The sequence below is a fragment of the Cygnus atratus genome, chromosome 3, assembly GCF_013377495.2.
Source record: "Cygnus atratus isolate AKBS03 ecotype Queensland, Australia chromosome 3, CAtr_DNAZoo_HiC_assembly, whole genome shotgun sequence".
NCBI classification, from domain to species: Eukaryota; Metazoa; Chordata; class Aves; order Anseriformes; family Anatidae; genus Cygnus; species Cygnus atratus.
In genome coordinates this window covers 70,423,288-70,446,120 of record NC_066364.1, presented here as the reverse complement: position 1 = coordinate 70,446,120, position 22,833 = coordinate 70,423,288, and the positions used below count along the sequence as shown (strand labels likewise).

Genomic DNA, 22,833 nt, shown 5'->3' with positions numbered 1-22,833 from the left:
AGATAATACTGAGAAAGTACTGTTTAGTATATCTTTAAACTTTGTATACACTATTTATCTCCATAAAAGCATTACTCCAGCTTTGCATATGCTGCTTTATCTAGTTTTTAGCTATGTAGTTTGATGTTTAGGTGTAATTTTCCAATTTTATCCCATATTATACATTATCTTGTAACCTGAGACTCCCATCAACTCTCATCAGTATAAATTCCAGAATTAGAACAAACAGTTCCCGAATTCAAAATATAGGAGGGTTTATATCAGGATATTTTCCAGAGTAGGTCAGGATGATAGAATTTCTCCCTTCTATCATTTTGGTCTGTAGCAAGGTTCATTTCTCTTGCTTTCCTGGCCTATTTAGAATTTGGTGAGTTATTTTTGGTAGAGGTTTTTTACTTTTTTTTTTGTTGTTGTTCTCATTTATATTTTCACAGCTGGAAAGTTAGCATTAGTTTGGGCAAGAGAATTCAGACAATCTTTTTGTTATTCATGCTGTAATCCTTGTATCAGTCTGTGGCATTTATATCTGTACAGCTGGTCCAATCTTTGTACACCAGCAGTAGTTTATGCCCATGTAGAACTGTATATATCAGTATGTCACTCTAGATTCATCCTAGTGTTTCTAGTGTCCCACACAGACAAGTCCATTGTGGGTAAGTGAATGTGCCACACCACTGTATCAGTACCCCAAAGAACTTCTGTACCTCAGCAAAATGAAAAGCTATACGCCACATATGACACCTAAATAAGGCAGAGAGAGACAGATTTGGTTTGTCAGCTTTTCTATGCCAGTGAAAGAATGCATCATAAATATGTACAAAGTTTTTAAATGTTTTGTTACTATATAATGTAAACAAATCAGCTTCACAAGATAGAATAAGGCAATGTTCCTTCTTAAAAGCCAGGAATTACTTGCAAGATCTGTAAGGTTCTTTGAGCAACAGATCCTGATAACCTCCTGTTTATGCTTGTCATGGGTAGATCAGGTAGAGATGCCTGTAGTTATGCTTGGCTGACACTCATAAAATTTTATTTTGAATCCCTTACAGCTTTGTCAACATTTGACTTTCATAGAGTACATCCCATTTGCTTGCTCAATATTAATCATATCACCCAAATTCCAAGAAATGGCTGGAGAAGCTGTGAGGGATGCAGAAGTCCACACCACATCCTTCTTTGGGCCTGTGCAAGGGGCAGAGGACAGCCATGTATTTCAGGACAGAACATCTCAAGTTCTTGTCTGTTCTAGGGTAACTGCCTACTTTTACCTTATGGCTAGTAGGGAGAAACTTACCCTTCAAGGACAAACAATGTGCTTAGGCCTCTGACCATAAAATGCTATGGGACAACTGACAGGAGCTGTCAGCGTCCAGCCCCAACGCTTGACCTTTCATGTATGGAGAAATGCTTGTGTTCACAAGCTAACAGAAGCATTGTTGTTCATTTTACCCTAACTAAACTTGGATATAGACCCATGTAACTCTACCCAGTAGCTGTTCTGGCTTCAAATCTGGTGAATCCATCAACTGCAATGCTTTGTGTAAATTATTAACGCATAGTGCAGAGACTTAAAACAGATAGAGTCTATAAAGAACTGTGAGGCAAATATTCATTGTTGTTCTGGAGTTTAGCTCCATGGGTAGTTGTTTTGTCCAGTTACAACCCAACGTTGTTCAGCAATCCTGTTTACCATTCTGCCTTCCAGAATACCAAACTTACTGCCAGCTTTATGTTACGGCTGTGGAGAAAAGTAACTTCAGCTATTTCTGGCTAACCAGCATTCACCTCAGGGTATGAGTGTGTCTGCGACCAGCTGGCTCATGGTCTGGCTCACAAGTAACTTGTTCATATGACCTCAATGACTTGGTCATAGCATTTCCCAATATACCTGAGACCTTGTCCTTACATTAAAATGAAGGTTTGTTTTCTTATGTGCAGAATGTTTTCATAGCTTCTGTAAATGCTGCTTTACGCATGTAGGTTCCAGCTGCCTCCACAGTCCTTGCTTTCTTAGAGCTTCACAGCTCTCAAATTCACTTATTTTGGGGTAATCATTTGTAGCTTGGACACAGCCCCAAACTGTTAAAGTTGTATATGTGTACCTGGGGGAATGGTGACAGGGAGTTATTGAAGCACTGAACTTGTCCTTACTCAAAGATGGAATTTTTCATTCAAGAAAAGAAGGAAAGGATAAAGAACTTATGCATGTCTCCATGCTGAGTATGTTTGTTAGATCACATTTTTCCACTTAAAATTCAAGCTGCATATCAAAGCTGCAAGCATTGTGCTACATCTTGTCATATGCAAGACTGTGTAAGATCTTTTAGTGTGCATACTTTATTCTTTGACGGTTAACTGATAGAAAAGGGAACAGTGTTATAGGAAAACATAAGAATGGCTTCCTACCTAAAATAAAATCATATCCCTGAATTTGCCAGCTCTTGAATGATATTAAATGAATGCCCCTTTGTGCCTTGTAATATATTTTTGCAAAAATTAAAACAATCTGTGTAGGCTAGAAAATTCTATTAAGGGAATATGAAGTTTTAGTAATCTTTTATTCCCCTTCCTGAATTCATTTTCCAGCCCATTTTAACTGATTTTGTATTGGTCTAATTCAACATCACACTAAAAAACAAGTAGGTTCTGCTTGCTAGCAAGAAGCATGTACACCCCTGCTCAATTTTACTCCTGTTCGTTGAATCTACATTATAAAGTGCCCTGCCCTTACTGCTTCTTGCTATGCTGACTCTTCATAATGCTGAAAAAAAGAATGACTTTTTATGTTATTCCTTTGTAAGAGATGTGAAAAGAGAAGGAATTGTTTTCTGGTGACTTTGAAATTTACCCCTTTCCATAGCAACTCCTCAGTTAAGACCCAGTTGCTAACCATGGAGCTGTAGAGCTGCTTTTTAAGCACCTGCTTGGAGCTCCATTGAAGTCAATGGCAGGAGTCCCTTTTCCTACATGGTTCAGTGGAGCCATGCAGTGGCACTGACATCGTCTGAGCATGCACGTTGGCAAGACTGAGATCTAAATACAGTTGTAAGTAAGCACTTCATTAAACTATCTTTCACTAGAGAGATCTCAAAGATTCAATTACCAAAACTAGGCATCTAGAGAGTAGTTTGAGCACCTTTCCTCCGTGAACTGCAGAGTTGAAATTTTGCGTGTTTGAACCTCAATAAGGGAAAAGAAAGAATTGGATATTTCTTCCACTTTGCCCACAAACAAGCATCCTGGTTTTATTTACAGCTCATGTTTTTCTTACCTTTCATTCCTAATGTGCATACAGATTAGCAACACTCATTATAAGCTAAAGAATTTTTGTCCAGAGACTGAGACAATCCAGTGGAGAAAAACAAGGTAGTAACTAACCAGGCTTGTAAAACAGAAGACGTGTTGTGATTTTCAGCACCAATACTGATTTCTGGTTTGCAACCCTCTTTTTCTAAAGCCCTCCCACACATACCTGTTACCTACCTTCTTGTCTGAAGAGGCCAGCCTGTAGGTCCATCCTCTTCTGTGTTTTTTTTTTTTTTCTCTCTCCACTATTCATTCTCCCATTCTTGCTTATTTCCTATTATGAAATTACCACAGTTAATTACTGCTTTGCACAAGCCACATTCTGTAAGTAAAAGAAGGAGACAAACAGCAGTAAGGGATGTGCACACATCAGGTACATCACATGGAGGGCAATGATGGAAGTAGGGAAATTGAATGCTTTTGTAACAGTGTTTTATGGTTCTTTTATATTAGTCCTGGGAAGATCTGTGCTGTATGCCTAGGGCAAGGAAGTAAATATTGTTCCTGGGCTGCTAACTTTTCCTGACAGTTTCACTGAGTTAGGTGAGGAAAATAGTGAACTAGTGCTTACAGTTAACTTATGGCATACCAGTTTAGTTAGTTCAAATATTTCTACTGGATGATTACTTCAGGGTTCTCAGCAGCAGCAATACTGCAACCAACCTATATGTAGGCACCAAGTGTATGTTAAAGGTTCTGAAAAATGGCTGGACAACACACCATCCCAACAGTGCAACAGTACAGGTGAATCTTTAGCAGAGCTTGCTTTCTTTGGTATACAGTTCTTCCTGGACACACAACTTTTTACCCACAGTTTTATGTAAATGGGGCAGTCAATCAGAAATTACGTGACAATCAGCGCTGTTATTTACTGCAGATCTTACAGTATTTGATGATTCCATGAAACTCTAGTCCATAGTAAGTTTTTATCCTTCATATTGCAGGGCAGTGACTAGCTTTCTATTTTTTCCCTTTCAGGTACGACATCATGAACCTGCAGTACATAGAGCCCAACCGCTATGACTATGTCCTCATCGGAACTTGGCACGAAGGTGTGCTCAACATTGACGATTACAGGATTCAGATGAACAAGAGTGGGATGGTCCGATCAGTGTGCAGCGAGCCTTGCTTGAAGGGGCAAATTAAGGTTTGCATCAGATCCTTTGTTCCATATAAATGTGAATAACCAGGCAGTGCTTTTTCACTAAATCCGAACAATCTTCTTTCAAGCCAAGGGAAACAGAGGGTGTTACTTAGAACTTTCTTTTCTGCAGGAAAGCCAAAATTATAGAAAGACTCCTAGATCAACATTTTATTCTTAAAATCCCATACAAAGGCCCATGCTTTCTAAAATTGCCATTGATGCAGAATCTTCCAGTATGACAAGATTTGAATTAAATTTCACCTTATGTGAGAAAGAACAAGATTTTCACTTAGTCATTGCCTACACTGGTCAGTGGCTGGGATTCACTCAGGGGCCTTAAAATAATGTAACCCATGGGAATCCAGTATTTTGTTCCAAAAATAGCACCTGTGAGAAAAAAAAATAATTAAAAATCACATTTATATCTCGTGTTCACAACAGGAGGTATGGAAAAACAAATGAAATCACTCTTTGTTTACCAAACAGTAGCACTTGTATCAAGCTACAAGTACTTTGCCACCTGCCACATCTGGATGACATAAAGACATGTTCTACCACTATCAAAATGCTATGGATGCAGTTAAGTTTAAAACAGCAAGAAGCCGATTCAGGAATATCACCTTAAAAAAAGATTCTCCTTTCTAATTTCATTTAATAAACATATCTGCAGCTTTAAAATCATATATTGCTACTATGAGCCATAGATGATTGATGATTTGGCAAAGGCTTAGTGACATACTCCAGCAGTCTTGGAGGGGAAACAGTACTGGTATTTACTGCCCTCCAAAATACCTTTTCTCTGTTTTTGAGATTGTGCAGTTTGTGTATGTGTGTATATGTAAACAACATGCATACAAAATGCCAGCTTCATCTCCCATTGAAGTCTATTGGACTCTTTCCACAGAATGCCGGAGGAAACGCTAACCAAAAAAAAATATATATATATCATTCAATGAAACAAACATTTTGTATTTTTCTTAGCTCTGCATATAGATGGATAGGAAGATTCCGGAGAGAAGGCTGGATTCTTCCTTTCTGACAAACAGAGACAGAGTCTAATTTACAATTTTCATTGTAAATTAGAAATTATGTGCTTGTGCTTGTATATATATATATAATATATACATAATATATAAAATATATTAAATAATATTATAAAATATATATGTAAGTGCATGAATCAGTCTTCATTCTAATATTTGACTTTATTTACTGCTTTTTACTACAACAGATTCAACAGATACTAAGTGTGAGCTGAAAGACTTTGTCCTAACCTGAGTCATCTCTCAGACTAAACCTCTTCTCAAGTTTGATTGAAAATGTAACACTTACTGTGACACTGCACCAAAAGGGAAAATGGTTTTGCACTTTTAACTCAGGAAAAAAAAATACATAAATAAAAAATGAAATTGTCCTAAGAGATTATCCTTGAACTTGTAAGGACAATTTTTAATACAAAGGGTTAGATATAAATCCAGGACACATTTTCTATTTGTTTGCAATGTCCCACATGCAGGAATCCTGTCATTTAAACAATGCAGGCGGGACCAGTTTGCTGTGGGGGCTTCTGTGTTCTCTTATAGAGGCTCATCGCTGAGGATATGTTTTGCATTACAGGTGATCAGGAAAGGAGAAGTGAGCTGCTGCTGGATTTGCACTGCTTGCAAGGAGAATGAATTTGTTCAGGATGAATTCACTTGTAAAGCCTGTGAGCTTGGCTGGTGGCCGAATGCTGAACTGACAGGTAGGGATGTGTCCCTCCCAATGCATTCCCATTTGACAGGGCACAATGAGAATGGCATGTGGTGGAGAGTAAGGTGATAGCATGCAAAGATAGTAAAGGGACATATTTAAGCACACATGACAATAAAGACAGTGAAATTTGTATCAAGAAGAAATGACATATTCTGTCTGTTCCTCCACTTTAGTTAACAAAAGCATTAATAAAGCTGTTAAAACTACCAATGAACTTAGCAGCATTTGCTGCAATTTTAGCAGTGAATATCACAAGAGCTCGGTGCATCTTTGTCAGTTTGACATGATACTCTTTCCTCTTGTTCTATCTTGCAATTTGTAATAATTTATTTGGGATTTCTAGGCTTGCAGTAACTATCAGAATTTCCTTTTTTATAAAGATCATTCTCTCTACATCCACCAGCAAAAGGAACATCAACAAAATCTTAAAAAAGGCTGGCAGAAGAAAGGGAAAATTTGGAAAGGGAAAATTAGAATTTGTCTCCCCTGTGAATATGCTTTGAATGAGTCGTATGCTATGGCATCCTTCTGATCTTTTCTACCTACCAAGGTCAACTGCTCACACCTGTTCTGGGCTTTACAGTAACTATTACCTCAAGAAAATACACATAATGCATTGAGAAGCACCACCTTGACCTTGGGGTTTGCTTTGTATCACTAAGAAAGACCTTGCCTCATGCTGCATCTGCAAAATTTTGCTGCCAGTATTCATCAGAGTATAGTCAGAGAAACGATTTCACTACCTAGCTGAAGATCAACTGTACAACTTATCACATCATTGTCCTTCAATATAACTGGGTGGCAACTGGATGTTCCTGCAGCACCAAACACATAGCTAGTCACTGAAGCCAAGTGAATTTTCAGGGGTTTTCTTTTGGGAGGAAAAGCTGGCCACTTTTCCAGCTAAAAAGTGTATTATTAATCACAACAAAATGGAAAATTTGACCTATTTTTTTGTTTTGTTTTGTTTTGTTTTTTGAATGGAAAATAAGCTATCCAAGTTCCCAGATGTGTGTCTGTACCCCATACCTCTGACCCCAACAGTCTCCTTCCCTCTTTTTCTGTGGTGTGCAACAAAACCTAGTTCAAACATATTTATCAGGATACAGAGATCTCAATGATCATTCAGTTCCTTTAAGTTTCATGTAAATGGGTTGAAGGAAGAGGAGTTTTTAAAAAACACCTTCTACAAGGGCCCCAGTTGTGGAAAAACATATTGTTTTTCTAGACACTAGAAAATCTACAGCATCCTTTATAAATGTCCTGATCACTGGAAAAGCTCAGATTCAACCCCCACCTTCTGAGATACCAATGTCTGCTAATTTTAAAGCAGGTATCCACAGAGAACCACATTCTTGGAGGTTCACAGAATCGTTTGTATCTACTGTTCAGGGAAGAAAACTAGGACTTCTTTTCAATCAATAAGGCAGAACAAGAACATAGTGAGAGATCAATGTGCACTTGAGCAAATATGGTTCAGTGCTACCAGCTGCCCAAAATAGCTCGAAAGGGGGCATGTCAAAATGACAGGCACTGCCGAAAGGAGTTGAAGAAAGCATGAGTGTTGGAAAAAATCTCAGGGGCATGTTGCAATCTATTAACTTTTAATGAAATCAGTAAGTGACCTGCTGATTTGTGTTTCTTCTCAGCAAGGAGACTGGGCTGCTGCTGTTCTAAAATCACAGTGGCATCAGTCAAATGACAGCATAGCCTTCGACTGATTTCCTAGAGAACATCAAAATGGCAGTCTGTTTCTGCACAGATTCTTCATTCCTTCTAATCGAGGAGAAAGATTCTTTTTTAACCCTTATATCAGGGTTACAGAAAGGGAAATTGAGCTACACAAACTCTGACTTTTGGGCTTTGCTGGAGTCACTGTTGGTACTATTTAGTATGAAAATCTCTTTCCTTGCCAGCATTTCCCCCATCAAATATGTTTTTATAATTTGGTTTTGTGTGTTGTATTCATACCCTGCCAGTCACTGTAGCATCTAGACACAGACGTTAACATCTCACATTCCAGATTGTTTTTCCCTTTACCTTAAATCATAAATGCTAAACATGTATGCAGTTTTAGTCGTATTTTCCATCACAGATGGAGGTTTTAAAATCCTTAGTCCTTTTAAGAAACATGGATTGCATACTAACCCATTTCCTAAGACATGCTTTTCAAGACGTTCATTTTCTCCATTTGAAATCAGTCTCTGCTGCTCAGCAATTCTTTGCAGAGATTTAAATTTTAGTTTTAAATATAAAATGTTTTTTAGATTACATCCGCTAAATATGCATTCAGCGAAGTGGAGTCAGCAGGCACAAAGAAATTTCTCTCCATAAATGATGTAAACTGTACATTTAGACTGACCTGACAAATTGTCACTAAAACTAGTATCTTAAGGTCTTGTGCAAAGAAGAGAGATCTTTTATAGTAACAGAAATTGTATAAGAGCAATGAATGTCAAGCTAGTAAACCCACTTTTCTCCATCTTAAACAAGCAATAAAACAAGATAAGAGAGGAAGTTTTATAGAGCTATTATGAAACGAATTACAAAGGTTTGGGGCCATCAGCTACCTGGGATGTGTTAATGACCTCAGAAAATATCTTGGAGTGTCTTATTGGCCTTGCAGTATGAACATAATTTAAAAATAAAATTTAAAAAAGAAAAATTGATTAGCCTTCTGCTCTGGGAAATGATTCATGGTTAAAGTGCAGGGACAATAGAAGATGAAAACTAACAAACAGCTTTTTACTAGAAACTTGTAACTGTTAAGTTTTTGCCACTGATTCTCTCTCTTTTAAAATCATCATTACTATTATTATTATTATTTATTTCATGTATGCAATTTGTAAGTACACTGTTTCCTGAGTATCCTCCCCCTGTCTTGACAAGCTTCCTGAGCCTGCTGTCTCCTAGCTGGGAAATGACCCACCTTCACAGATGCTGACAACCAACAACTGTTTGCTGATATAAGCAGTGCAGGCTGTTTTTTGCAATGTTTGTAGCATATGTGGCTCTTGGGGCTTGACAATGCACAGGAATTGCACTGATATAACAAAACATGTTTCTAAAACCTTGCACAGGATAAGCTTAAAGCAATCAATAGACTTACCTACATGCTGAATCAGGGCTAAGTCTCCAAACATGTTAAGGTAGAATAATATGAGTATGGCTTATGTTGCTAAGCTTAAAGCACACATTAAAACTTAAGCCTCCCAGCAACCACAGACTGTCTTCTGGTTCAAGAAAAGAGCTCTGCATGTATTAATCAAAGAACAGTAGCTTCTGACTGTTAGTCCACTATTAAATGAAAATAATAGCTAATTCCTGCTCAGGGCTGCTGCAGCTAATGGCCAGAGGCTCCTACTTCTAATAAAAAGCTTTTCCTTAATTACATTTCACCAGAAAAATACTGATTGGAAGAACAGTTTTTCCTCACCCATCTGAGTCTTGAACAGATCTTTTTGAGCAAAAGAGAATCCCTTTCCTTTATAAAATAAGATATCCAGATGCACACACTATCATTCCTGTTGTTTTTGATGTTACAGGTGATAGCATTACCTGTAATTAAGTCAGCCTGGCACTCTTAGATAAAATGAGTACAGAATTATAAGGCGTTCTTTCAGTTCATATGACATTGGAAGACATTAAAAGTTCGTGCAGAAATTTTCCATGTCAGGACTTTGCCTCAGGCTTACTCTTTTTTTTTTTTTTTTTTTAATTTCAAAAAAAAACACACTTTTTTCTTTCTCACAATGAGGTTACAGCAAAACTCTGTTTGCTCAGCCCTGATCCATACCTCTGCTTACTTATTCTGTATTTAGAAGGGAGGACTTTACATTTTGGTATAAGTATTAATTGGTAATTTTTTTTCAACATGTGGAAGATACATTTAGACTGAGCAGAATTATGGGCCTCAGAAGCTCTTAGCTCATACAGGATGATTTCTGAAGATATACTCCATATTGAAGAGGAAAAGGCTGAGCATGACTTTTGCTCATCACAATATCGGGACACTTGCTAAGATTCAGCAATGAAACCAAGTTAAAAAATGTTTCTCTTGCAAGGCAACTACCACCACCTTTAGTTTGGTGGCCTGACAGCCCCAGCTCTGCCAATGGCTCATGGAGGTACTGATCTCTTGTTCATTCTGGTTTTATTTTAAACCTCAGAAAATACCCATAAACACGTAAAAAGCATGTTAACACTGCTAAGTCAAGAACAGAAATCAGGAAATGCCAGAATGAAAGTTCTGAGTAGCTCAGCTTCCCAACCTTAACATCCCATTAACATAAAGGATTTTATTTGCTATATAATATTTACTGATGATATTATATCTCCAGCACAGACTCCTCTGTGGGGTGAGAGGTGTGGAAGAGAGCTCTGACAGTTAAACACCATTTAAACCGATACCTATACTCACACATCTGTACTAGTCGTAAAGGAGTCCTTGTCCATTTATTTTCTAAAGGCAGAGAGGTTTTGTGGGTTTGACTTTTCCATAAGAAATGAATTACATTATTTAGTGGAGCTGATGAAAGGAGTGTAGATGAAAAACAAGGAGCAGAGGGTTTGAAAAAGTGAAAATAAGGTAATGTTAAGGAAAAAAAAAGCAGAAATATAATGAGAAGGTACGGTATCCATGTTGCAGTTCCGTTATGACTTTGGATTTATGATTTTTCTGCCTGTAACAGATATCCAAACACTCTGTTTTCTTTATAAAATCACCCTCAGAAAAATGTAGTGGGTTTTTATTCTTGTTTTGATGCAGATTAAAATAAATTAGTCTGAGGAGGTTAAAAAGCTGCCATTGTGATTTGAAATAATCCCATCCATGCTGAAATGAAGTGATGGTGTTGGGTTGTGCCTTTGATGTGCTGGGCTTGTCAGCAGTCTTTCCAACATGAATTAGAAGATATTTTCTAAATCTCATTTCCCTTTGTAGCATCATAAGCAAATGTTTGGGTCACCCAAAATTGATGGCTATGTTTTTGAACATATTTAATCTAAAGCTTTCCATGCTGCAGTTCAGTCATTTGTAAAATGGTTTTAATAATCCATGGCACATAGGCATAAGCTAATATTTAGATTATATTGGTAGCCAGGAAAAAAATGTTCTTTCTTCAAGCAGATACTTTTCTAACACTCTGTTTCTTTTCTGTACACTGCAGGCTGTGAACCCATCCCTGTAAAGTACCTCCAGTGGAGCAATATAGAGTCTATTGTGGCTGTGGTCTTTTCCTGCCTGGGGATCCTGGTCACCATGTTTGTCACCCTTATCTTTGTGCTCTACAGGGACACCCCTGTTGTCAAATCCTCCAGCCGGGAGCTCTGCTACATAATCCTTGCTGGCATCTTTCTGGGTTACGTCTGCCCTTTCACCCTTATAGCTAAACCCACCACGACATCCTGCTACCTCCAGCGCCTTCTGGTGGGTCTCTCCTCTGCCATGTGTTATTCTGCCCTTGTGACCAAAACCAACCGCATTGCACGCATCCTGGCAGGCAGCAAAAAGAAGATCTGTACCCGCAAGCCACGTTTCATGAGTGCGTGGGCCCAAGTGGTCATTGCCTCCATTTTGATCAGTGTGCAGCTGACACTGGTGGTCACGCTGATCATCCTGGAGCCCCCGATGCCCATCCTCTCCTACCCCAGTATTAAGGAAGTTTACCTTATCTGCAACACCAGCAACCTAGGAGTTGTGGCTCCTGTGGGCTACAATGGACTCCTCATCATGAGCTGCACATACTATGCCTTCAAGACTCGCAATGTGCCTGCCAATTTCAATGAGGCCAAGTACATTGCATTCACCATGTACACCACTTGTATCATCTGGCTGGCCTTTGTGCCTATCTATTTTGGGAGCAACTACAAGATCATCACCACTTGTTTCGCAGTGAGCCTGAGTGTGACAGTGGCCCTGGGGTGCATGTTCACTCCTAAGATGTACATCATCATAGCCAAGCCCGAGAGGAATGTCCGCAGTGCCTTCACCACCTCAGATGTGGTGCGTATGCATGTCGGGGATGGCAAGGCACCTTGCAAGTCCAACACTTTCCTCAACATATTCCGGAGAAAGAAACCAGGGGCTGGAAATCCAAAGTAAGTGATTGACTGCAGGTACAGATCTATCCATATTTTATGTCCCTCTCTTTGCCATCCTCTCTTGGTTGACCATAGTTTGCTGAATAGTAAGGTATGTAAAGTTTTTTCATCTCACATGTAGCAGAAAAGGTAGAAATGATCCTTTAGATATAAATCTTGGATGGATATTGACATGTTGCTTCTCATTTTCTCTCCTGCTCTAAAGGCAGCCCTGTACACAACCCCCTCTACCACTGGGGTGGCTCAGGCAGTGGCAGAGTAACCAAGTTCCAATTCCATCTTCTCCCATCTCTCTCCATACGACAGGGGTCACAAACCCCTATGAGCAGATTCTCTGCATTACTCTCCAAACTGAAGTATAAACATAGCCTTTTGGGAAAGGGGAGCAGAAATCTGTGTCTGAGTGGTTGTAAATCACATGTACTTGTCTGAGACCACTGGGATCTGTGTGTGAAAGCTGGGGTTTGAACATTAGTTTGTAAGGTAGTGTTTTGTTACAGTCCTCATGATTGTCATCCAAAAGCACCCTTCATACTATGCCTGTGCTCTATTTAATATTCAGAATTATGAACAAGTCTCTTAATCATCAGCAGTGTAAACTTGTCCATGTTCCCAAAACCAGTGTTGGTGTGAAAAGTTGTAGAGGTCAACTGAAGGTGAACACGAGCTTACATCCGCATCTGTTGAGCCTGTTATTCTCCTTGTTAAAGAATAAAAACAACCAAGCTGCAGCAGAGGGAGAGAGAGAACTTCAAACATCATCTCCCTCTGAGCAGCTGTCAGAATGTTTGCAATCTTTATTATCTTATTGCTTCTTATCTTTAAAGAAGCACCATGGGGCTAGACATGAGCTTAGATTTTTTTTGTCACAATTTAAAAAAACTTATCAAAATAATGAAGAACCAGTGAGTTTCCTGACAGAATTAAAATTCGGTTAATTTCCATCTCTTTAGGATCTGTAGGTTTCTCTGAGTCACTCGAGAATTGGTTTTGATTCAGTTTGCATAAGAACTGTTTTCATATGTCCTGCAGATGGAAGGGATAAGGATGGAGGTAATACCATACAGAATTGATGCTGTAATTAATTTTTCCTTTATGCTACTTCACTACAGTTTATTTTGTTACCAGAAAAGGGGTTGGAAAAAAAGTGAATAGAGACATAAATAACCCAAATATGCAACTCAATGTGCCATGGAGTCCTCACTGTTCTTTTACCTTCCCAAAACAAACAAACAAACAAACAAGAAAAAAAAAAAAACAAAACAAAACAACAGAAAACAACAAAAAAAACTGTGCTTAAAAATATCTAAATATAGTAAATTTAGAATACAGTTCACAATATAAGAAAATATTTCTTCTTCTTGAGAAAACAGCTTCCCCCTCAGCATTGTCACTTTAATAAAACAATAGAGCTTTCCTGAGCTTTTTATCAAATTCTTTGATGCATAATTTTTTGTAAGCATTTCTGTGCTTCTGTTGAGCCTCAGTGAGTGGAATGGAGACAAAAAGCCAACACAAAGTTTTAAGGTACTCTTCTCAACCGAAAACTCAAAACCTAGTTACTATGAATTTTGCTCTTTTGTCTCAGGTCAAGCAACCAGCTATTTTACAAAGCAAAACGTCAATCTCTGATCTAAACCTCCTGCACAGTTACTGCTATGTTCCTCACCTAAACCAGCACAGGGGTAGGGGTATGCTAGGCTTGCTTATGAGGAAGGACAACACACCTCTCCATACACAGGCACAAAGAAGTACAAAAGGTCATTTTAGGGTTTGGGAGGATATTTTATCTCCTAACAGAGTCTGTTGCAAAGCTTCTAAGGACAATGTGCTGACAGGCACAGAACTGGGAGCCACTGGGGAAACCAAGAAGGAAAAGGTAGAATTCGCTGGAGCTTTGCAAACACCCAGCTAACTAAAATGTGTGTTCAGGTCCTTCCTAAAAAAAGGCTTGAAAGAACTGAAATATGCTTAATGCCAACAGGAACGGCCTCCAGACTGATTTTCAATGTTTTTCTTTTCCTATTGAAACTTGGGATTTATATTCCAGTTTTCCTTCCATAAGTCAGATCTCTGAGTGTGGTGATGTTTCTTGATACTGTAATTGTCTGTCCCTATAGCCACATGTCCCTCCCTGTAAATGGCTATCAGTTTCACTCAAAGGATCTGTTTTCCAGCTGTTTTCCACAAACTTTCAATTTTCTTGTCATCTCTTCTTTCTCTTGCCAGATTGCTTTTCTTTTACTACTTTTCAATTTTCACCATTCTCTTCCTATCTGCATTGAACCTCTCTTCGGCTAATCCAGTAAATTCCAATTCCTTCCTCTAAACAGAAAAGTGGCATCCATTTAAATTAAATTAGCGTGCAGATATAGAGTTAAATTGAGTTAACTTTAACAGAGGAAGCTAGTTTAGATTTACAAGGGCAAATCAAACTTATATAAACCTTGTTAAAAGACCAACCTCCAATGTTGTGCTGTTAGTTTAACTACTAGCTTTAGAAGTAGAGCCAGCCAACCTGCTCTTCCTTTCTTCTTTGTAAAGTAGAGCAGAAGAATTAACTAGGGAAGTCCATTAACATAGGATCTATTAGTCAATAGAAAACCTTCAGCTACATCTTGTGCTGATACAGAGGTCAACTTGAAAAATGGATGTCCCAGCTGAACTACCAACACAATTTCAATGAAAATAAATTGTTCGGTAACATTGGTCTTTACAAAAATAACAAAGCTTGCTGCTTTTACTGATCTGTGGCACTCCAAAGATGCTGTGTGCAATCATGAAGGTGTGAACTGTCTCTTACTTGGCTGAGCTGAACTGTGAGTGATTACAGACAGCACAGTTTTAAATAGAGCAGGCTGGGAACTTTCCAGTAGGGTATGTTTCCCATCAGAAAATTCTGGCCTCTCAAAATGTTTCATAGAATTGGATTTTGATGGGAAGGATCCTCTCCAGGCCAGGATGACTTTTTTTCCCTTTTTTACCCCAATAGCCAGTAGGACAATAGCTAAGATATTCACTTAGGTTAAGAACATCTCCTTCACATCCCAGGTGGATGTCCTATAGCTGGACAACACATCGCTCCAGGGCAAGTCTCCCCCTTTCTCTCTGTTCTTGAGCAGCAGTGTGTCCTGGAAAAGAGGAAAAAAATCCTGATGCAAACCCTAGAGAAATACTCCGTATTATTCTGTGAGACAACTCAAATCTGGGTCTGAGAGATCCCTTGTGAATGTCTTCAGTACTGAGATATTGTCAGTCTCTTCCTCTTGTCAAATGAATATTTAAATATTTATAAAAAATGGAACAGCTCCATCAGGAGAGATCGAGACAGTGATCTCTGCTACATTTATTGAAGCTGTGGGGGGGCAGTTATTGTTAGAGTGTGCTGATTGGTGGCATTATAAGATCTTGGCTTTTACAGCATTTTTAGGAGAGCCTTTTTCATTTTATTTATTTTTTTTTTTTTCCCACCTGTGAGATTGGAACTTTCTGATATGGGTCTTGCTGTGATCATTAGCCTAGTACTTGACCATGAATGTTACTTTGGTCTTTGAGGGTCAATTAGCTTGAAGAGTAGCACTCTGAGAAAGTGCCTGTAAGATACCAAGGGCAGATATAAAGGAGGGAGGGCTGAGGTGGGATGCAGCCCTGCCTGGTGTGGCCCTCACTCTGTTGTGTGCTCCCTCCATCCTCACCATAACTGCTTCCAGCCTATGACATATCTCCCCAAGGAAGCAGTGCTCTTTTCTGGGCTACATGCAGAAAAAAGTAGCCAGTGATATTGAAGATACTGATCTTGAGGCCTTCTCCAGCCTTCTCCAGCCACTGCTTCAAATGGACCCTGCTCAGTGTACAGGAGGTTGGAGCTGGGTCTTTTGCATGGCTTTTCTGTAGTCCACACATGCACTTCATGTGGAGCTTGAGACACACAGCAAGACCCGAGACTTCTTGTGGGCTGCACATGAGAAGGATCAGTGGAGGAGGATTGCTGAGGAGGACACAGGAGTTAAGTTCTTTGTGCACCTTTGAGTAATTAGCTGCCATTTTGGTGGTGATGCTGAGCTACTGCCTCAGTCCTCACATATAAATTATTTTAAATTTTTGGTTGAGAGCCCAGGTCTGGAAACCATTTTAGTACATTTTGAATCAGAATAAGCAAGGATTTAGCTGTCAGCATAAGTTGTGTGGCAAAATTTGAGGTAATGGGAAGGCAACTAGCAAGACTCACTGTGTGGCCAGGACTCCACATTAGTGCCTGAGCCACCTGTATACCCTTGTCTAATTTTAATACACTTGCATTCAGTTATTTTTACTCCAGCTGCCTGCACTGAGAAATGAATGGTTGTTTTAAAATATTTCTAAGCACATACTTTTTATTTATCATTTTGACTTGTTTTGGCTGTCCATGCCTCTAGTCTGCTCACCCAGGCATCTCTAAGCAGTGTCCAGGCAGTCACTTGGACCAAAAGTCTTTCAAAGTGGCTGTATTTTGTTCCAATAAAAAGGGTCGGGTAACCCAGCATCTCCTCGTACATTGTCTCTGGCTTTCTATACATGAGCCTGTTCTGTTCTTCATCCTTTCTTGTGTGTACTGGGAAATTTAGCTGGGAATCATGTTTCTCAGCTACCTCTAGTAAATCATATGTGCTCCCTTACCAGGACTTAGAAACCATCTGCTTTTTTGTCTTGCAAGTTATAAAATTCTCTCCAGGTATTCTTAAGTTGCCCCTTCTCTTTAAACTGACTTGCTGAGTTGCCATTTCATCTTGAGCAAGCTGTGCTGACATGCCACGTTTTTCTGGGACGCATTTCACTTGGCGATTCACAGTCCAAAAAGGCTTTTGGGCTCTTCAGCTCCTTCCGTTTCAAAGCCTCCCACAGACAAGCAGTGAGGGGAATCTTAGCATAAGTATGGCCAGAAGGTAGGACATTTTGTTTCACTGTTTTTATGATGGTGGGAGGAGGCAACTGCACTGTGCAGCATGGCAAGAGTTGGAGCTTCCAGAAACAGAGAGTAAATGTTCAGCATGTTCAGTTGCAGTCATACAAATGCAGATCTTTCACAGCTTCTCACTTGATCCAAGTGGAGCGCCTCATCACAGGAGGAGATGCCTGGGAGTATTCCCTTTTCTCATTCTCAAGTTTCTACTCCATGCAGCCAATACGCTATCTTTAAGTAGGGTATTATGGAAGCAAAGGGGTAGCAGAGTCACAGAGAGAAGTGTGAACAGACGAAAAAACTTTTAATGTAAGAAAAACAATGGCTTTTGTTCTGACCTCTGCAGGCTAAAATGTGTGAAATCAAATAAAAACAATCTCAACTTGGCACAGCTGTACAAAGAATTTCACTCTGTCTGGTTGAAATGCATCAAACGATCGGAAATAAGGATTTAGTGGGAAGTGCAAGGAGGATTAATAATAATCATTGTACCTTCTCCTACAAAAAAGAATATATTTCTAGACTCCTGCACTTTAGGACGTGAGCCCAATCTGAGATGTCTACAATACAGAGTTTATTCTTTGGTCCTAAACTGCAACTCCTAGCCTGTAAGAGTTATCTTTAAATATTTGTTGTACAAATTCCTGTATGTTGCAATTTTACCTTCTTATCGTACAGCTGATCAGTACAGAGACAATCACTGAATCTAAAAGGAAATGGTAGGCTAGCTTCTTTTGCAGTTTAGAGAATTAAATTGATGCAGTATGCAGTGGGTAAACTTTCCATATACTGTGGTAGTATTGCATGCACAATACAACAGCCCTTTTTTTGACCATTACAGACCTTGGAATACAGTATACTCCAAGGCACTTACAAGAAAGTCTTTAAATACGCTGTGTCTGCACAGCCATCCTGCTAAGGTTTACCCAGAGGAGTAAGGCAGATTATGAAAGAGTTTTGAAATAGCAGAGGCTGTAAGCTCCTGCAAGTGGGAAATAATACGGACATTAAAAGGAGAAGAAAAAAAAAAAGATGGTGGGAAAAAATCACACAGGACAGGTTAGGTAGCTTGTTTAAATGATTTATTTATCATCGTATGGTTGATGTCCCCAGTAATCTAGCAATAAAGCTGTGAAGTACAGGCCCAGTTTTTGGTGCAGGGCTGCTCCGTGGCAGCATGCATGTGGCTTCATGGCCCCTGTCTCCCCGTCAGGACACAGGGCACCGTGTCCATAGGGCTCCTGCATCCCATCCAGGTCATATCACAGAGCAGTCCACTTCCTTCGCAGCGCCGATGCAGATGTGGTAGCTCTGGTCTGGTTCCCTGGTGCCACAGTTGTCACGGGGAAGGCAGGCAGCACCCACTGCAGTCCAACTTATACCCATCACTGTGCTCACTGCAGCCCTCCCCAGTGGCCATCTAGATTCTTGTACAGTTGAGTCCTTCTCCCTTTTCTGAGGTCGCAGTGCCTTTTTGGGAAAGCATCCTGCATGCTCACAGGGATAATTGAAGGTTTTTAATGTCAAACCTCTCTCTCTCAGCAGTTGGTATGTTTGCTGGCTTTGCTGGGCTATTTACTAGGATTAAACCACTAATGATTTTGTGGACACACAGCACTGTGACAGGTAGCAGCCCTTACCCTGTTCTCTCCTGTACGTGATGTGCATTTCAAATAAGAAAATTCAACAAACTCAGTCAAGTTGTTCAGTCCTTGTCAGTGTATTGATTTAAGTGAATATTTAAAAATCCCAGAAGACAGTTACCTTTTTCCAAAGGTCTCTTACAATTGATGTGAAAGAATTGGAAAGAAACACAGAATAAGGGAATTTGAAACTTAATAATCCAATAGTAATCTTTTCTAGCCTTGCTGCAACATTGTTCATTAAATTTGAGCTATGTAGTTATAGCTAATACTGTGCTATGCAGCTTGAATTTGCATTTGCTTTAATAGACATGATGTAGTTCTATTCCAAGTATCTGAAAAAAACATAAAATTGTTGATAAATAAGTCAGAGATGTATCTTCCACACTTACTTTTTTTCCTAGTGATTTAAATAAATACTAAAAATCATATTTATTTATAAATCAGATATGGCAAATGTGTATACCAAATTATATACCAAGCTATGTATCTGCTTATATATATGTAATATAGCCAGTATGAAGATAGAGAATTTACCTTTTCCTTCTAATGACAAATAAGGAGGAGGCTGAGTAAGTCACTGTAAGTTTTCCTTGCAAGTTATCCCAGCTAAAGAACATCCCAACACATGCATAACCAATTACAAGTCACTCCTAAGACAAGCTGAGGAGAGGGGGCAGGACCAGATATCCAATACCATTGGGACAGTTGTCTTTAAGTACAAGCTTACATGCAATGCAGCACAAGAGTTCCGGTGATCTAGGCTTATTCCTCTGGGTTTACTTCTGTGATCAAGCAAACGCTAGCCAAGACTATATTTAAGAGAAATATAAAAATGGTAAGGTTCTTCAGTGGCCTCCCAGTAAGGGCAGTGAGGATAGCCTCCCCGCTCTGCTCAACCTCAGACCAAACCCAAGATATACTGTTCATTGTACAGGGCACAGAACCTGTACTCCGGGCTCGCATCCAGCCTTATGCTTCTTCGTCACCAGTCAGAACTATATTTGATTTGGGCAGTCCCCTCAGGTGAAAGAACTGTTGTGTAAGATTTTCTGTGATTTCCTCCTTTTCTCAGAAGTCCTTGTCCCAGGCAGCTTTGCCACTTTCTTTTCATGGATATTCACTACTCTGTTCTCCCAGGGGCTTTTGACAGGAGATAGACCTAAGGAACTGTCTCTGAATACAGCCTGGTTCTTACCAAAGGAGTTGTGGAGAATTTCACTTTACAGCTCGTCTCATTTTGCTGCACTCAAAATGCTGAATCATAAAACGTTGTTTTACTTATAGGCACTGCTGTAGCACCAGACAGCCTTGTATAATGAATTTTAGTACCCAAACACAATGATGCATAGATGCACAATTATATCAGAGGGGAGCTTTACAGCTATGTACCACTTTCTCTGCTTCCTGGTGTAAGGGGAGCAAACACACTACTGCAGAAAGCCTGAGGGAGACTAGCATCTTTTTTGGCATAAAACACAGAAATAGGAACATCACTTGTAATTTAATTTCTTGCTTGACTGGATCACTTATTACATTTCCTTGTATTTTTGTGTTTGTATGTATTATTTATTGCATTTTTATTCTGAAATGCAGTCATAACAATCCAGTTTGGATGCTGTAAAAATGCACTAGCTCAACAGTGAGTGATACAAACAATTGCCTTCACTTGTAGGCATAAGCAAATGCTGTTTATCTGTTTAACACCATAATCTCACATCATTTTGGTTAGAATTCTCTCTGTGAGAATAACAAGGAAGGAATATTCTCCTGTTCAGAGCATCAGATAAATAAATTGGTGTTGAAGGTTGCATCCTGGTAAGTACATAAAACCCTAGATATTTCCTTGTATTACATATATCAGACTCTAACTCCCATAAGCACATACTAAGGGGAAAAATATATATATATATATTCAGTGGGGGGGAATAAAATATCACTTTTAAAAGCATAACAGATTTATTCATTTAATTCAACATGTTAAAATGGAAACAGAACAAAGAACTAAAATGAAAAGTCTCCTAGAATCTACTTTAAGATTTTTAAGTCAGGATTGCATTTTACCTCCTTCATATCCTCAAAGGTGTGATGTTTCAGCCCTGTGCTTTAGTTATTCACCTTCCCTCAGCAGAAAGAAATAGAGCTGTGACTTTTCATGGACACATGATAATTCATGTACAAATACTTGCTAGAATAAACACGTAGGATATTCTGCAAGTGTTTATTCTGTGGGGATCTCTGAGCCACCTTGCAATTTCATACATCTTTGAGCTAATAAAGAGGTGAACAAAAATTCAGGTACTGAAGGATATAGTTGCTATCTCTGATACTCTCTGGATGAGCTATAAAATAGCACAAGCACTATACATAACTGTCTAGAGTTAATACAATTTTTGTTGTTGTTGTTGTATTGTTTTTTCCCCTGAAGTTAAGATGTAGCCTGAAAAATATTCTTGATTCATTCCAACAATTTAGTGCAAAGTTGCTAGTGTGAAATGCAGAACTGCTGCTAATTTATTTAATCCTTTTTCATGCTTGTGGACACATGAGCACATAGGAGCCCACAAAGAGGACCACATCTCATATGTCACCTCTTCCACCTCTTTACCGATGTAAAAAGGCACCTCATATTCTGTCCACCAAACTTATACCTGCCTGCAATGAGCACCCCCCTTAGTGCAGGACTCCCTCATATAACTAAATGCTGCAAACCAAACTACAGCATGCTTTTGCAACATCTGACAGAGCACCTGATTTTTAGCAAGCCCTTGTAGTGCATAGGTGAATCACAATCCTGGAGAGAGAAGATGGTCCACCTCTGCTAAGGGACTGAAGAGTTCCCTAGTCAGGCATGTATGGTTCACCACACAGTTATAAATGAAATCTGAGCAGGGTTTAATGCTGATAATAAAGAATTAATCTCAGTCCCATATCACTCTATATTTTATTAAAGAAATATCTTTGAAGCCCTTGGTGGAAGAAACCAGCACATACATTTTGTTGGCTGCGATAAAGAGGTCCACACTTTGATTTGTCAGTTGATCAGTAATTTATTTGGGAGCAAATTTGTCGGGATGATGCCCACTGTTACCAAGACACAAAAACCTGTCTATCCTGACTTAGGTCATCAGTGTAAATTTAGGATGTTCTCCAAGGCTCTTCCCTATCTCAGGGAAGGTTTTGAAAAAAATTCTCACCAGCAGTAGCACAGCCCCTGTCCCCCATGGTACTCTCAGAGCTACAAGTATTTATGGCAATGGGAATATTACTAAACTTTGGAAACAAACGCCAAGTAGTCTCAGCTTACGTATGTCCCAGCAGTACAAACCACTGCCAATTGCACCAGCTTTTGTGAGACCACAATCTCCAAACATTTGTGCCTTATCATTATCAGCTGAATTCCAGCTATTGCAGGGACAGGCCACGGCACATTATCCAGGTACCTGCAGAAGCTCATTTTTTCCTAAAATACTTCAAAACGCAGACATATTTATTTACAGATATCTGTACTACCTCCCCTGACATTTTATGCCACCCAAAAGTTTTACATTCTTCATCTTACTTTCACTGAATACAGAAGAAGATGCAGAGATTTGTGCTGGTTATGATGTGTGGCAAAGAAGAGGCTAACTCTGGGTGTACTATTCAGCCTAAAATCTGGATGCAGTCTTTGCTAAAGTGCCTGTCCCACTGCTGTTTGTAATGGGGAAGCTTTCTTGGCTGTTGATTTTTTTTTTTTTCCTGGTGATTTAAGAGTTTGTAAACAGAATAGTGAGGAATTATAAAACCTCCATCTTCACTTTCTGCTTGACTTTGATACTTTTTCTAGACAATAAGGTTTGTTTTCCACCCATCTGGTACAGTTTTCCATCAGACCCAAGTGCACAGAGTACCATTCACATCCAGAGCAGAGATCTGACCATGTTCTTCTGTGTTCTCCTGGT

At 39.2% G+C, this 22,833-nt stretch overlaps 1 protein-coding gene across 3 annotated transcripts in view; it reads left to right on the top strand.

Moving 5' to 3' along the window:
- GRM1 (glutamate metabotropic receptor 1) overlaps nt 1-22,833 on the top strand; it is a 185,178-nt gene that overhangs the window by 144,808 nt on the left and 17,537 nt on the right. For all 3 annotated transcript variants that reach the window (XM_035538548.1, XM_035538550.1, XM_035538549.1), the window contains exons 5-7: nt 4,285-4,453; nt 6,068-6,194; nt 11,374-12,304. In XM_035538548.1, the coding sequence (XP_035394441.1) occupies nt 4,285-4,453; nt 6,068-6,194; nt 11,374-12,304 (1,227 nt within the window). The remainder of the gene's footprint in view (nt 1-4,284; nt 4,454-6,067; nt 6,195-11,373; nt 12,305-22,833) is intronic.